We start from the raw sequence: 16,688 nt of genomic DNA on the forward strand, positions 1-16,688 counted from the left end.
CTTAGGTCTGCAAAATATACCTGATGGTAAGGAAGAAGATTTTAAAAAGCAATATAGATCTGTCAGGGGAAATGTCACAACTTGGGAGACAAAAAATGAAAAGAGAAATCAAGGGAGAAGGAAAGTGTGACTTGCTTAAGGTATATAAATGGGCGGAATTCCCCACCCCCACCCCCAAAATACCCTACCTAAATTGTCTTCCTCATTCCAAGTAACTTACAAAAATGGTGATTTAATTACCTTGGGGCGTAACTATTTGGCAAAGAAAGAAAGAAAGTTAGACTTAACAAACAGAAGATTTGACCTATTAGAGGGGGCATTGTATAATTAAATATCTATTTGAATATGATTAAAAGAAAGGATAACCCTTAGATTTAATTAGACTTTTAAAATGAAAGATAAGATTTAGAATTAAAATAGCATTATTATTTTTTTGATATGGGAAATATGAAATAAGAGGATGGCTGGTATGAATAACGTAGCTATATAAACGTAATTAATATTGAGAAAATCATAACTGACAAAGATATTTCAAATATTAATGGGAAATCAAACTTTAAGGAGCATGAAAAACAGGATATTGATTTATGAATTGATATTTTTGTTATTTGTATAACATTAGTAGACTATGATGAGGTTGTTTATATTTAACTTTGTATGCATCAACAGTAGCAAGAATTGTGTGTAATGAGGGGAGAATGGAAAAAATATGGGGAAGAAAGGAGGATTGGGAAAAATACTGGATTGTGCAGTACTGAACAGATTTATATTGAAGAAGTTAATGTTAAATATGTGAAGCCAGACAACGTTGTTTACTAAGCACTAAAGATTGTAATTGTTAAAAATCAATAAAACATTTTTTAAAAAATTGGCATAGTCCAGCTCTTCCCATCATCTCTACTTTGACTCTGTTTAGACTGTTCTGCAGAAATCTCTATTTGCTAATAGACCTTGGACTCAAAAGCTATAGAAATTATTGGTACTGATCCTCTCTAGCTGAAACTTTTTTAAAAAAAGTTTTTGGTTTTTGGGTATGAATTTGGGAAGATGTTTATGTTAAGGATACTGCAAGTTCCAAATATTCCAGAGAATACAATAAAATAGAACTGGAAGAGACCTTGGAGGTCTTCTAGTCCAGCCCCCTGCTCAAGCAGGAGAACCTATATCATCTCAGAAGGGGAATGTCCAGACTCTTCTTAAAAGTCTCCAGTGATGGAGCCCCCACAATTTCTGGGGGTAAGCTATTCCACTGGTTGATTGTCCTCACTGTCAGGAAGTTTCTCCTTAATTCCAGGTTGCTTCTCTCTTTGATCAGTCTCCAACCATTGTTTCTCCTCCTTCCCTCTGATGCTTTGGAGAACAACCTGTGCCCCTCTGCCTTGTGGTAGCCCCTCAGATACTGGAACACTGATATCATGTCTCCCCTATTTCTTTTTTTCTTTAGACTAGCCAAACCCAAGTCCCGTAGCCGTTCTTCATATGTTTTAGTCTCCAGGCCTTTGATCATCTTAGTTGCTCTTCTCTTAATTTTTTCCAAACTCTCAACATCTGTTTTGTGATAAGGTAACCAAAATTGGCTGCAATATTCCAGGTGTGGTCTTACTAGGGTTTTATAAAGCGGTACTAATACTTCGCATGATCTTGATTCTATGCCTCTGTTTATACAACCCAGGATTGTATTAGCTTTTTTGGTTGCTGCTGCACACTGCTGGCTCATAGTCAATTGCTCGTCCACTAGGACTCCAAGGTCCCTCTCACAGTTACTGTTTTTAAGCCAGGTCTCGCCCAATCTGTATTTGTACCTTTGGTTTTTCCTGCCTAAATGTAAGACTTTGCTTTTGTCCTCATTGAAACTCATTTTGTTGGATAGGACCCATTGTTCAAGTTTGCCAAGATCTTTTGGGACCCTGAGTTTGTTTTCTGGGATGTTGGCTACTCCTGTCAGTTTGGTGTCATCTGCAAATTTGATGAGTTCCTTTTCAATTCCCTCATCTAAGTCATGAAGATATTGAAGAGTACTGGGCCTAAGATGGAACCTTGTGGTACCCCTCTGCTTACTTCTCTCCATGTGGATGTGGTGCCATTGAGGACTACTCGTTGAGTACAGTTTGTTAGCCAGCTACAGATCCATCTGGTGGTGATTTTAGGAAAGTTAGGAAAGAGAAAATTAGGAAATAATGTGGTAGACTTAATAGCACTGCTTCTAGGGGAAAGGAAATTCACCTAATAATACTTTAGAAAACAAAAAGCTTGTAAAACTATGTTTTATATCATTTCATTAATAATGTCTTGGGTTTTTTTAACCCTTTCATTCAAAACAGCAACTATTGTAATTTTATATAAAAAATGGAATTGTTCAAATCAAAAATTTAACTGACTATTAAAAGCCACTGTGCAGAGTTTAGGAATTGTCCCAACTTATCTTGATACACTTTTCTCTTTTGCTGAACTATAATATTAGAAATGGCAATGTTTGGAAAAGAAGGGGGATTAGCTACAGTAACTTCAGGATTATATGTATTTTCCTCATTTCAAATAGATCATAGTTGTACACCTGACAATAAGATATTCTTATATATTTACTTCATGTAATCGTGTAACCATGTTTTTGCTTTATTAAGAGTGCTATCAACTAAGAATTCTCTCAGTTGAAGCAATATTAATGATAAAATATTTTTTCTTTAGAAATATCTATAAACTGACTATGCTATATTTTGGTTTCTTAGATTTCCTCAAAAATTTTCAATTATTTTTAAAAGCAGCAAATGATCTTAGTTTACACTGAAGTTGTTGTATCTCATGAAATATTGTAGTATCTTATTCCTTTAACACCAGTGCAGATCTGGTTGGTTTTAAGCAACATTTTTTGCACAATTGCTGGATCATGCAATATTTCATCTCATTTCATCTTATGATTTGGCAAGAATGTATTTGGGCTTTCATGGATAATTCCATTGAAAAATCATAGGCAAATACCTGATACTTCACAAAATGCCAAGCTTTTATCACTGCTAGGTGCAAAGAATCAGGATCACACATTAAGTTAGAAACCAGGAGACCACAACATAGGAATCTAGTCAATAGTCAGTACTGAACTGGCTCTAGACAAGAGTGAACAGAATTGAAGAGGGACCTTGACTTAAATCACTTGTGCCAATGTAACGAATCCAGATTGATTCCTCTCTTGACCTCGCCCCCAAGCTCTGCCTCTTCTTTTCCTACAATAAAGATCTTAATTTGAAAAAGGCAAAAAGTATAATTTTTGGCATTGAGACCTACTTACTTACCTACCTATATATCACACTATTCCCTTTCAGGGTAAGCAGTGTTATATAAAATACAAAAAGAAAAAAAGTAGTAAACAAAATAAAATATTAGATAAAGAAGAAAAATGGAAATGCAGATAAATTAAACAAACAGCATACATTGTGTATCCCCATACCTTGCTTGCCTTTATTATATCTGTATAGCTCAACATGTTGCCTTCTTTTTTAACTTTCTTCCCTTTCTTTGAGGATCAGGTCAAATCAATTCAATCAAAGCTTCCTTAGAATTTCTCTTTTCATTAAAGTTTTCATGTATTTGCGTGGATATTTAATCCATATTAATTATCTCAATGACCAAAATGCTTTTTCACCGGTCACTTTTGAATTCAATATACATTCATTCAGCACTTAGTCATTTTTGATATTTATCTATTCTTGTTTCACCATGACCTTTTTAAATCTTGCATCCAGTTTACCTTTATATTTCTCCTGACATACCTAGTTTGTCAAGGCACTTTACACCCTTTTTGCTTTTTCTGTCATGCTCTAATCTTGTTCGTTTTCTGCAGATGTTTTAATTCAGGCTAGATAACATCGTTACACAGGAGATTGAATTTTGCTGCTACTATTTATAAACAATCTTGAGTGAAGTGTAGTTATGGAGATTGTGAAATTGTGATTGAATTTGTAAATGTGTTGTGAAATTAAAAGAATTTTCATAATCTTTTCTGATTGCCAGTTGATATTTATGGATATATTCAGCAGCTTTCTATGTAGTGACTGTTACCTTCCTTATGTTGGGTGTTGTGGATGATTCATATTTTTCCTGTTGGTGAGTCTTTCAGTATGCTTAAGATGTTTTGGAGAGCTTTTGCTGCTTTTTGTGCTACAATAATCCCAATAGGTTGTAGTAGGCTGGGGTTGTCTCAGATATATTCTTAATGTATAAGAGAGTTATCCTTTTCATAGGTTGTGTTGGTTGTGGTTGCGATAACTTCTATAACTGAGCACTTTTCTATAATGTTACGTGGGTGTGGTTGCACTGGAAGGTGCTGTACAGGAGCTTATTTTCTCTTTTTGGAGTTCTGGGATATGGGAGTGTGCTTTTTGCTTGTCTGAATAATGTTCTTGTGCAGTTCCACTTCTCGGAGTTTGGGTTGTTGCTTAGTATGATGTTTGTAATTTGCCATTGTTTTCTCTGCTGATAAGGATATCTAGGAAGGGTAACCTGTTTTCTATAGTACATACTCCCTTAGAGTGTTGTATGTGTCATGTACTTTCTGTAATTCTTCCTTTCTTATTATAGTATTATATAAATCCATGCATAATGGCTTAATGAGGAGGTTTTGTATGGGTGAAAACTATTGCTTCTTATCTCTGAATGAGATGGGTAATCCCAGGGTTGTTCCTCAGACTTGTTTGAACATTTGTCCATGGAATTGGAAATAAATGGTGAGACAAAGATGGTACGTTCCATGAGTCTGGGAAATTCGGTTTTTGTATGTTCTGTTAACAAAAGAATGGAATCTAGATTCATGGATGTGAAGAGTGCTGTAAATCAAATGAATTTTGAACCATAAGTTTAACAAAGGAATCCATTGCAGGAACATTATACAGACAATGTACCAGACATATAAATCAGAGGAACACCCATTCTCTACTATTAAAACAGTCATACATTGCAGCAGACCATCTACTCCCTCCTAAAGGTTCCATACTTCACCTATTCACTTTATATATCACTTTCAATCTGAATTCTTCCTTTCATTTTCCAGTGTACCGGTTTGGCCCTTGTTTTCTTTCCATTTTTTCAAGGGAACTATATCACAAGATTCTGATTATCAGGGACTGGTGCAATCTTCACATGTTAAACAAGTCAACTATTCCATAAGGAACCATAACCATATTTTAACATTTTCTTAGATATCACCATATACACCTAAAGCTGTATTATTTTTCAATATTCCCAAGAGTTTACCATTTTTCAACATTCTCACAGCATTTGTATTTGAGTTGTACAAAATGAAGATAGAATACATCAAATAATAATATATAATTACTTTTAATCTATTTTTTCTTGAATACTAACTTGTGTAGCAATTATTTCAATTCTTAAACATACTAATGTTCCCATACAAATTTAAAAAATATTTCCAGCATTCTCTTTTTTAAATTCCATCCCAAATAATTCATTCCTTTTTTAAATTATGTTAAATCTACTGGAGGCTTTGTGTCATTTTATCCATTTACCTGACACCAAGTGTAATTTTTTAATCTTAACCTTTCTCAGTACATTCTTTGCTATTATATCTTTCTCTATATGTACATTATTCAGTACCTTTCTCTCACCCTATTTTTGCAGCATTTTTCTAAACTGTAGCCTCTTTTATTTTAGCATTTTACCAAGTGTCCTTTTTCATACTTTCTGTTAGCATATGTTTATTAATATACTGATTATACATCTCTTCAAATCAGTGTATGACCTCTCCCAGAGATTAAGATGTTAAATAGCTATAGGGAAAGAGCCAAGCTCTGTGACATCCCACTGTTTAATTACTTTTTAATAATTTTTAATTTTTGTATCTTGTTTTTATGTATTGCCCTGTTCACCGCCCTGAGTCCTTCGGGAGAAGGGCGGTATATAAATTAAATTAATAAATAAATAATAAATAAATAAATATGGAAATAACCACAGATGTGACAGCTCCTTATACTTCTTATTGAAACTGATTAAGGTAGAAGTGGAAAGCTCATTGAGAAATCTAAGAGAAACAAAAGGTATGTGCAGTTTACTATGACACTCAGGATATTGTTATAAAATAACCAATATAAAATACTGTACAGATACTCCTCGATGTACGACCACAATTGAGCCTGAAATTTCCAGTTGCAAGTAGTTGTTGTCATTAATGACTGCCTCACTCAATGACCATAATCCCATTTCTTTTTGTTGCTGTCATTAAATGACTGTGCAGGAGTGCCTCAAAGGGTGTGGGAGGACTTGGGAGGCATGGTACCCACCAGTTGTAGGTTGCGAGGCTTCAGCTGGCTAGGTCAACCAGTATATGTGCCATGTTTCTCCCACCTGCCAGTCCCGAGAAGGCTGGGACTGCCTGCTCCACTGACCCCAGAAGGCCTCAGCTTGCTAAGGCCACCAGGTCATGGGTCTCCTCCCTCTCCCTGGCTCTCCCATGAGGTGTGGGCTTTTGATTTGGCCCACCACATCTGGAAGACCTCAACCAGTTAGGGCCACCAACATGTGAAAACCTACTGTGGACTGGAAGGCCCAGCTAACTGGGTACACTAGCACACAGATCTCCTATTTCCCCCAGCCACTTCTGAGAGGTCTAAGCCTTCTCGTTGCCCCCTATGACTTGCTTCACTTACCTTTCTCTTTCTGTGTATTGCTGATAGGTGCACCCAGTCATTGCAAGGCTCAGCAATCTTCCTCAAGGCTAGCCAGGAACAGGAAATCAGCCAGCAGGATTTCTGCATACTGATGGGCCAAGTCACCAAGGCCTTTTGAGTGTGATGGGGCAGAGAGAAGGCCCATGCCTCTTGGGAGTGCTGGAGGAGGGGGGCAGGCAAGAGGCACATTCACCAGTGGGCCTAGCTGGATGAGGCACACAGTGGTGGTGGGAGTTGCAGAGTCTCGCTGTCATAAGAGTGGGGAGATGGGTAATGAAAGGCCTGGATTTTGATCATGGGGGCATTACGAAGGTCAGAACTTCAGGCAGGAGTCCTAAGTCCCTTCACTCAGCCCCATCTTAATTTTGAATGGTCATTGAAGAAATTGGACAAGATATATAAGCTTGCTTCCATTTCGTCTTAACCTTATGGCCCTTACCCATATGCAGATCTAGAAATTACTAATACTTTAGTTCTGGTGTCAGCAAAAATTCCACAAAGGTTCCCAGAATTTTATAGAAACTTTGTTTAACCTTGGTCAAACCAACCAACTTTCCACTCCTTCCTTTTGCCCCTAGCAGTCTTTATGTTTAATTCATTTGTATGCCATAGGAATTGATCTCTCTTCAGTTTTTCTTTCTCCTATCTTAAAAGGCTTTTTGTTGAGGCTTTAGTAAGCCTCTTTTGTAAATCAAGTAATAGTCATTATCCAGGTCAGTCTCTTGGGTTGTCATTTCTATTTTCACTATCATCTTATTTTATAATCCACATTTTTAAACAATTTCTTTATATTCTAATATTTCTGCATCAGATGAGATTTGTTTCAATTCTTTATCATACACATCTTCCAAAGTATTCTCTTTCACATCATTTCACATCACAATTAACTATTTTGATTTTTCATTCTACACCCATTTTTCAAGTTGTCTTAATACAAGAATAAGAATGATAGAAGACAGTATCTTATTAATTTCTTAACCTTTCTTTTTATTAAAAATATCTCTTAAAAGAGTTTGATTTAACATGCATTTATCTTCATTCTTGTCTAATTCCTAATAAATAATTTAACAATTCATTATAATTTTTTAAACTATATCATTATTATTTAAACAGTGGTTAAAATTACCAGAAATGTTACACAAAATAGAATACAAAATCTCTATAATGGATTAAGACCCTGCATACTTGAGAATGGTTTGGGAGTGCAGTACTTTTTGTTGTGTTTAAAAAAATCCAACGTTTATAATTTTGGGTTTGAATTCCCCACCTTCCCAAGTGCTATTGCATTAAGAGTTATATTAATGTTACCAAGAGGATTCTTTAGAACCACAGCATTTTATATATGTTTCAGGCTCCTGTTAAAGCATGAAGTGCACAACTCTATATTAACACTGGTTAATCCTGAAAAATATTTATTAGTATTTAATAGCCACCAAAGCAAATTAAACCAAGTTTTATCACCTGGGACTAAAATTTCTGATAATGGAGTAACAAACCAAGAAATCTTTTTGTTATATTTTTATGGAAAGTATCACAAAAACATAATGTGGAATATAGCAAGAGTAGAATTCTGACATGTAATTTTTCTATTTATCTATATTAGAATGTTGTGTATTAACTGTAATTATTAGAACTGTAATCAGAGCTAAAATAGATTAAGAGGTTTGTTTGATATAAGGGTTCACATATTCCATTAGCTGGTGATTTACTGGTTTTAAATATGTGTTTAGCTATTTCATATAATAACATAGTTTGTGAGGCAGCTGCTAGTCATGTGAGGCCTTCTTCTGGTCTTGTGAGGAAACAACTGGAAAGCCTTGTGTGGCCAACAGCTGTTTACAAAATGCCAGGCCAGGCATGCTTGATCAACAGTAGGAGCTAGAAGATGGCAAAGATTAGCTGAAGGTGGTGGAGTGCAGGGTGACATAAAGACAAAGATGGGGGACATAGGGGTTGTCATCAATGTAGACAGGCTGCCAAGCACCTGAAGTTTGATCATATGACCATAGGGCTGCTCCAAAAGTGATAATTTGAGGACCAGGTGTAAATACCATAGGTTCAGTGCTGTTGTAACTTGGAATGGTTGCTGAACAATTTGTTTGTATAGAACTCTGTCCCATCTCTTCTTCATGGTACATTATTTATTAGAGTTGCAGTATGCAAATCTTCCAAAAGAGGTGCTTTGCAAAAAGGAGAAGTGCATATGAATCCCTTCTCTGAATAATTAAAACAGTGGCATCTTTTTCCAGGTTCATGTGACAGTTTCATAAGTTCGTCCTGGCTTTCTCTGTGTGCATAGTTTGGGGAAAAAATGTCACTACTTTAATGCCTGAAAGAGAAGTGTTTTGCATGCTATTCCGGGCACTGGATTACAGAGTATCACATTGGAACCTTCATACATCATTAGGATTTATGGAATGAAGTAAGATCGATTGAGAGGGTGATAGGAAAAAGTGGTCTGGTCACCCTATCTACCTTTAATGATAATTAAATATTAAGATATCAGCTGGAGAAGGTTACTATGACATGGAGATAAATAGCACACCTTATTAATATCTGAAGATCTTTGTTAAAGGTAAATATATTGTAAGCTAATGAACAACTGGCAAGTTTCCTAGATGAAGCTGTAGCTTGAAATGTGATTTGAAAAAATTAGGTAACAGCTATTATGTATTTCTGGCATGTGCCTATATCTTTCAATGATTTCTAGTTCCTTATTTTTATATAGCTTAGTCTCTTTCTAGCATGGTTTTTCTATAATAATTTTGCTCCTAGGAAAATAATAGTTTTTTTGCGTAAAATTTCATCTAAAGGTATATTTAAAAGATTTTTTTTCTTTGATTGTCAGTAAAATCATTTTCAGTGACAATTTGTTAGAGTTTAAAACAATTTTCCCAAACCTGATGCCCTCCAGATATGTTGCAATACATCTCCAATAAAACATCTTGAATTATGGGAATTGTTACACAACTGAATACGTAGTTCTGGGTTGGAAAAGACTGGCTTAAAATGTCCAATTGTTACTAAGTAATGGCTCTTAAAATATTTAAATGACATTTCAGTTGTATTGAATAACGTTTTTATTTATCATTTCAGCTATGAAGTCTTACATTCCATTTTTCGTTCTTCTGTGGAGTGCTGTTGGAATTTCAAAGGCTGCCAAAATAGTTATTGTGCCGCCAATTTTGTTTGAAAGCCATCTATATATTTTCAAGACCCTGGCTTCTGCCTTGTATGAACATGGCCATCAGGCTGTTTTCCTTCTGTCTGAGGGCAGAGAAATCCCTCCATCAAGTCATTACAGACTACAGCGATACCCAGGGCTCTTTAATACAACCACCTCAGATGAATTTCTTCAATCCAAAATGAGGAATATCTTTTCTGGGAGACTAACGGCACTGGAGCTGTTTGATATTCTGGATCACTATTCCAAGAATTGTGACATGGTTGTGGGCAACAAGAAGCTTCTGCATGCCCTGAAACAGGAAAAATTTGACCTTCTACTAGTAGATCCTAATGAGATGTGTGGATTTGTTATTGCCCATCTTTTAGGAATTAAATATGCTGTTTTTTCTACTGGCCTTTGGTATCCAGCAGAAGTAGGTGCACCTGCACCCTTAGCATATGTTCCTGAATTTAATTCACTTCTCACAGACCATATGAATTTCCTACAAAGATTTAAGAACACTATTGTTTATCTGGTTTCAAGATTTGGAGTCAGTTTTTTGATTCTGCCAAAATATGAAAGGATAATGCAGAAGTATAATGTACAGCCAGCAAGGTCCATGTATGAATTGGTCCATGAATCCAGCCTGTGGATGCTATGTACTGATGTAGCACTAGAGTTTCCAAGACCTACTCTACCAAATGTTGTTTACGTGGGAGGAATACTGACCAAACCAGCCAGTCCTCTACCAGAAGTAAGGTTTGCTAAATTTTATTGTTAGAAAGATTGTACAACTTGAATATTATATGTGAATAGTTTTCATACGTATTCTCAGGATCGTGTTATTAGCATGCTACTTTATTTTGTTTCTTATACATTCCTTCTTTCCTCTGTGGTCCTCTTGTAAACAGCTCCAGAGAATCTGAGGGATTTTGATTTGGAGGAAGATGACATTCAAGACATCAGGAAACTAATGAACAGACCTTTTATGTTATACATTGTTCAATCAGCTATTTACCATATTTACACATGAAGTCAAGAAACATCAAATTTCAAATGTATTAATCAATACCTGATAGTTCACACTGTTTGATATTTTAATAACTTATTTCAATAAGTTTAGAAAGCAAAAGAGCTTCAAGCAAAGTTAGTAAAAATTAATTGGTGTTCACTAAATCTATGAAAGGGGAGTTTAAGATTGTTTAAATATATGCTGTATCTATTTGTCATTAAGAGATACAGCTCTCTTAAACAAAATAGTGCAGTAAGTTGTAATTTGAATGATATAAGTCACAAGGATTTCTTTGCTTTTTGGATCTGCGTTTTTGTTTGTGTCAGAAAAGAATCTTATATTTTTAAAATGATGTGTGAGTCCCCTTTGAGACATTGTTTGCAATTGCAGTAGTACGGTATATGCTTTTTAAATAATAATGTGACTACTTCTGAAAAATATTTCAGTCTAAGGGTGCAAACAAGCATTTTTCTTAGTCATTTTTAGAGGTAAATAGTCACATAATATAAAAAAATAGTTTTTATAAACTCCAGAAAATTCTGACAATTATATCAGTGCAATCTTGCTGTTTAGCAGTTATCCATCATACCTTTCTTGCCATTTCCTACTGTACCTGTTTTTTGCATTTAACCCACTTGCAAATATTTTCTCTTTCATCCGTTGTGAATAGCAGCTGCTGATGTGCTTGCTCTTCATTCTTCGTGCTAAATTGAGAAAGAGAAATAAATACTTCAATCCCCCTACTTTGCCAGTGTTACTGAATGTTCTGATATTTTTTTCTTCAATCTAAAAGTGGTGAAGTCCAAATTATAATAAGTAAATATCAGAATCCTAAAATAAAAAATATCACAATTTAAATAAATTAAATTCTGTTTTTAAACCTAGTAATATGGAGCATATTAATATAAGGGGAAAAGTTTGGAAAAAATTAAACAATGCAAACTCCATTGAATTGAGGTTTCACTGTAAATTAGTACTTATTTAAAGATTATACATTTTCTAAATTAAGAGAAAGTCAATATTTTTTCAGCCTTTCAGTTATATTTTTAAAATGTCTTTCTTTTGTTTTAACTGACAGAGGATTATGACAGAATGATACAGTGATTGCAAATATACAGCCAGAATGTTCAAAGTCAGAGGGATTTAGACTGCAAATTGAGCTAAGGGATTCATGTGGCTTGCAGGGCACCTGTTTTTTGTGTAATAATAAAACAACTAATTAAAGGCAACAGGATTTTCAGTAAGATTGATGCACACTTAATAAAATAGTTAATTTATTGTACTAAGCTGAGTTTGAACATATGGAACAAGGGGAAGTAGCACTTTGTCAAATTAAATTCGTCAGAATATTCTTCTTTTGCTAATATTTTTGTGAGAATGAATCTTGTGAGATGGGTCTTCCACATCCCTGGTCAGATCTGAATTTGGAAAAAGTCTTAATATTAATTTCAAATCTAGTACAATTCATCTGCCATGAATTCATCTCTTTTTATCATTACAAGTTATTAATATGGATGAATATATAAGAACATTTTAGAAATCACTGAAAAACCAGCCCTGATTGAATCACATAGTGTGTGTGTGTGTGTGTGTGTGTGTGTGTGTGTGTGTGTGTGTGTGTGTGTGTGTGTGTGTGATATAAATGTTTGTCTTGTATGTATTGCTGTAGTATAATCCATGGGTAATATTTTTAGCCAGGGAAGTTAAATCACAAATGACGTTTGTAAACATGCAGAACTATTCATATGCATACTCCTGCCTGTCTTAGAAACACCTTCCCTCTCCAAAGGAACATGGTTGTGATAGCTATTACCTTTAGCACTAATGAATCTGTTGGACAATTCCAAAATATTGACATTTCAGTGTGATGCAAAGGGCTAGGGTACTTGAGAATTTTCCATCAATAGCAGCAGAGGATCAAATACTAGCAAATAAAACAAATGCCATGAGATGATCAAGGCTTAAAATAAAAATGGAGAATAAAATATTGTAAAGGCTCTGTATTTGCCTGTCTGCAAGTGCACTCCTCCTTACTAAGCATACTGTGCTTTTGGAAAAAGCTGTGTATTAAGGAGATATTTTCTTTTCGTTCTTTTCTTGTTTTCTTTGCATAAAACCCAAGTTTTTAGAAAGTGACATTGCTAAGAAGATGCTGTTTTCTTCAGCACCAAACTGGAAGTGATAGAAATCACTACTTAGCTATAGAAAAAAGAATAGTCTGTTTATTATTTTACAGGAAGTTAACAATAAAATTACATATTTACACAAATATCCCTCTGTGAAAATCTTACTCCAACTAATGGTTTGAATAAAGTTCAGTGATGAACACAAAAACTGTAGTTTGTTACTAGGACACATGGATTGTTACCATTTGTCAAATGAAATCAGGAGACTGGCAATGTCTTTCTGTCAGTGAAAAACAAATATGCAAGAATTATATAAACATTTATACTGTGCTTTGATTAATAATAAGAATTGTATCAGGCTGATTTTTTAAAATGCAGTTTTATAGAGTCTTGATAGTTATCCAGGTGTGTTTCTCTGAACCTACATAATTAAGTTTGAAGAGTGCTTGATAAGGTAGTGCTTTTGAGTAAGTTAGCAAAAGTGAGGAAAACTGCTTGGAATTTTTAGGAATTGAGTATTGTATTGATTAGTTTTTGGCTGGTCATCCCCATTAATTTATTTCACCACTCTCACCTGTAAAAAATTGTGTATATGAAACCACTTCAGCTTGTTGGCAGTTTTAAGGCAAAAAAAAAATCTGGATGATTTCATATTTGAAAGTTGATATTATAGAAAAATGACTATTATTTTCATATTTACTTCTTGTGTACAAGGGGTTTTACTTATTTTATTTATTCAGTTTATATTGTTGCACCATCCCCTCAAGGTATGAGAAGCATCTATTTTTTCAAGCTCAGTGAAGCTTAGCTTTTTCTAACTTGATTCTTTCAATTTGTCTTGGTAGAACAGTTCCCAGAATTCACTGCAAGCATGGGTTATAATAGAATTGCCAGTTTTAGATATGGAGAAAATGTTTTCTGAAATACAGAACACTTCTCCCGCAGACATCAATATACCCAGAAAACTGGTAGTTCGAGTGGTTTCCATCTCAGCTTACTTTTTAACATTGCAGTTTTCTCTAAGAATTGGTTTTGTAAGAAAACATTCAGTGATATATTTTCTCATCTGTGTTTTGATTTTCTCGTGAGTTTTGATGTAATGAATAATAGCTGACAAATATTTTCTGAACCAAAAATGAAGTTTTCAATGCTGACTGCCAATTCTGAACAGATTGGATTTAAAATATCTCAAGGCACATATCTCATATAATTGTTAAGGTCTTTTCTCCACTACATGCATCTGAAAAAGAAGTAAAGTGGGCATTTATAAAAAAATTTCCAAACGGGTACTCAGATAATATTGAGCTGCAGATATCCCTATTCCAGATGGCCAGATCCCTCCTAGATAAGGAGGAGCCAGGGGATCTGTTAAGTGACACTTTGAGGAAAACTTACAGCAGGGGTGTCAAACTCAATTTCATTGAGGGCCGCATCAGCATTGCGGTTGCCTTCAAGGGGCCGGGTGGGTATGGCCAGGGTGGGTGTGGCCTACTGGGTGGGCGTGGCTAGAGTGCATATGGCCTACTGGGTGGGCGTGGCCAGCTCTACATCGTTCGCATCAAGGGTGCCTATGGGGGCCTGGGGAGGAGTGGGACAGATCTGAGGGTCTCTGGCAGAAGGAGGGTCTCTGGGCCAGGGCCAATGCAGTGGGACCCGTTCCCTCACTGTTTCCGGGATGGCTTCGCGGGCCACATGAAACCACTTCGCGGGCCGGCTCCGGCTCCCGGGCCTTGTGTTTGACATGTCTGATTTACAGCATTGCTAGACAGTTGCTAAAATTTGGTCAGAGACAGACCCCTTCAGAGACAAACCCTCATAGTTTCTATGGGCGGATGGTTATTTATTATAACTTGTAGTGGCTAGTAAACTGTAGTTATGTCATGAATAAATACTGCTTTTTCAGAATATAGGGAAAACAGATACGTAGAGCTAAGGATACATTTCCTGACAGTTAGAACAATCAGTGGAATGACTTGTCTCCAGAGGTTTTTAAGAGATTTGACAACCACTTACCTGAAATGGTATAAGGTTTCCTGCTTGAGCAGAGTGTTGGATTAGAAGACCTCCAAGGTCCCTTCCAACTCTGATATTCTGTTAGTTTTCATTGAAGTTTACTTACAAGGCATACTTTATTTGGGGGCTTGAACAGAATTATAAACTTTATTAGGGAAAAAAATCAAAAAATGCTGACATACTTCTAGCCTACTCCCAATAGTCATAAATATTTTTTTAAATCTTGTCGGGAGGTGAGGAGGGAAGAGCGGAATCACTTGCCTCTCCTCTTAGCTTCATCTTACATTTTGCTCTGCTATATGAGTAGTGTAGAATTAAATGGAAAGATTGGATTGGGGAGGGGTGGGGAGGGGTGAGATGAGATGGCTTCAGAAATGAATGGCAAATGTTTTGTTTGCAAGCCAATTCATTATATTTGTCTGTCTCTCTGCAGTGTATGTATTAGCACACTATTTTGCTGCATTAATGGGAATAATAACATAACACTTCAGAATCAAAAATGATACCAAATAATACAAGTTTGAGAACCTATGTGGTCTCAACTACAGGTACCAGCATTCTTTGTCCTGGTTATATATATATAGTTATATTTCACTATATCCCACTGTGAGATTTCCATGGAAACAGATAATGAAAAAATCCTTCTGTAATAATGTACTGTAATATTTCCAAGTCTTGTAACAGAAGCATCAGTGAGCCACAAGCACTAATTTTCATAGCATATCTTACCGAATTTAGCAGCACTCATGCTATGATCTTGTGAGGGGTTTGATATATACTGCTCAAAAAAATAAAGGGAACACTTAAACAACACAATGTACTGTATTTAATAGTAGGATGTCTTATCTTGTGTTCCCTTTATTTTTTTGAGCAGTATATAATTGATCTAGGCATGGAGACATGATAATGGATTTTAATAAAAGTTTGATTTGATCTAAATTCTCAATTTGATTTTAGACTTTATTTTCATAATTTATGTATTTATATGAACAATGAGCTTGTCGATCAGAAGGTCGGCAGTTTGGCGGGTCGAATCCCGAGTGCCACGTAACAGAGTGAGCGCCTGTTACTTGTCCCAGCTTCTGCCAACCTAGCAGTTCGAAAACACGTAAAAATGCAAGTAGAAAAATAGGGACCACTACGGTGGGAAGGTAATAGCGTTCCATGCGCCTTTGGCGTCTAGTCATGCCGGCCACATGACCACGGAGATGTCCTCGGACAAGCGCTGGCTCTTCAGCTTTGAAACAGAGATGAGCACCGGCCCTTAGAGTCGGAAACGACTAGCACGCATGTGCGGGGGGAACCTTTACCTTTACCTTTTATGAACAATGAATCAGAATCAATTTGTATAAAAATATACCTCTACAAATGAATACTCAGGGCTTCATTAATAAATCCAGAAAACCATAGAAAAATCAAGCATATTTTAAATTGTAGCCATTTGTACATTTTTAAAGGAGATAATATAAATCTATAATCATTGTACTTGATATTTTCAGTTTATTTTCTAAATTATATATGAATTGCAAGTATCTTTTTCTATAAATGATTTGTCACAAAAGTATTAGGAAATAGTCACTGATGCTTCTGCATATCTGATTCCAAGAGCTGAACAAGAGAGCGTTTTAGACATTGAAGCTCAGTTATGTTTGTATTTGCGTGTGTTGTTTATCTGAAACAAAGCTCAGTATTAGGCA

At 35.5% G+C, this 16,688-nt stretch overlaps 1 protein-coding gene across 1 annotated transcript in view; it reads left to right on the forward strand.

The window, feature by feature from the left end:
* The window catches only part of UGT8 (UDP glycosyltransferase 8), a gene marked incomplete at its 3' end in the record, with an annotated part of 73,626 nt that overhangs the window by 33,132 nt on the left and 23,806 nt on the right, over positions 1–16,688 (forward strand). The window contains exon 2 of the mRNA XM_081332430.1: positions 9,771–10,594. Coding sequence (XP_081188556.1) covers positions 9,773–10,594 — 822 coding nt within the window. The 5' untranslated portion in view covers positions 9,771–9,772. The remainder of the gene's footprint in view (positions 1–9,770; positions 10,595–16,688) is intronic.

The sequence above is a fragment of the Vipera berus genome, assembly GCF_964194415.1.
Source record: "Vipera berus genome assembly, chromosome: 7".
Lineage (NCBI taxonomy): Eukaryota > Metazoa > Chordata > Lepidosauria > Squamata > Viperidae > Vipera > Vipera berus.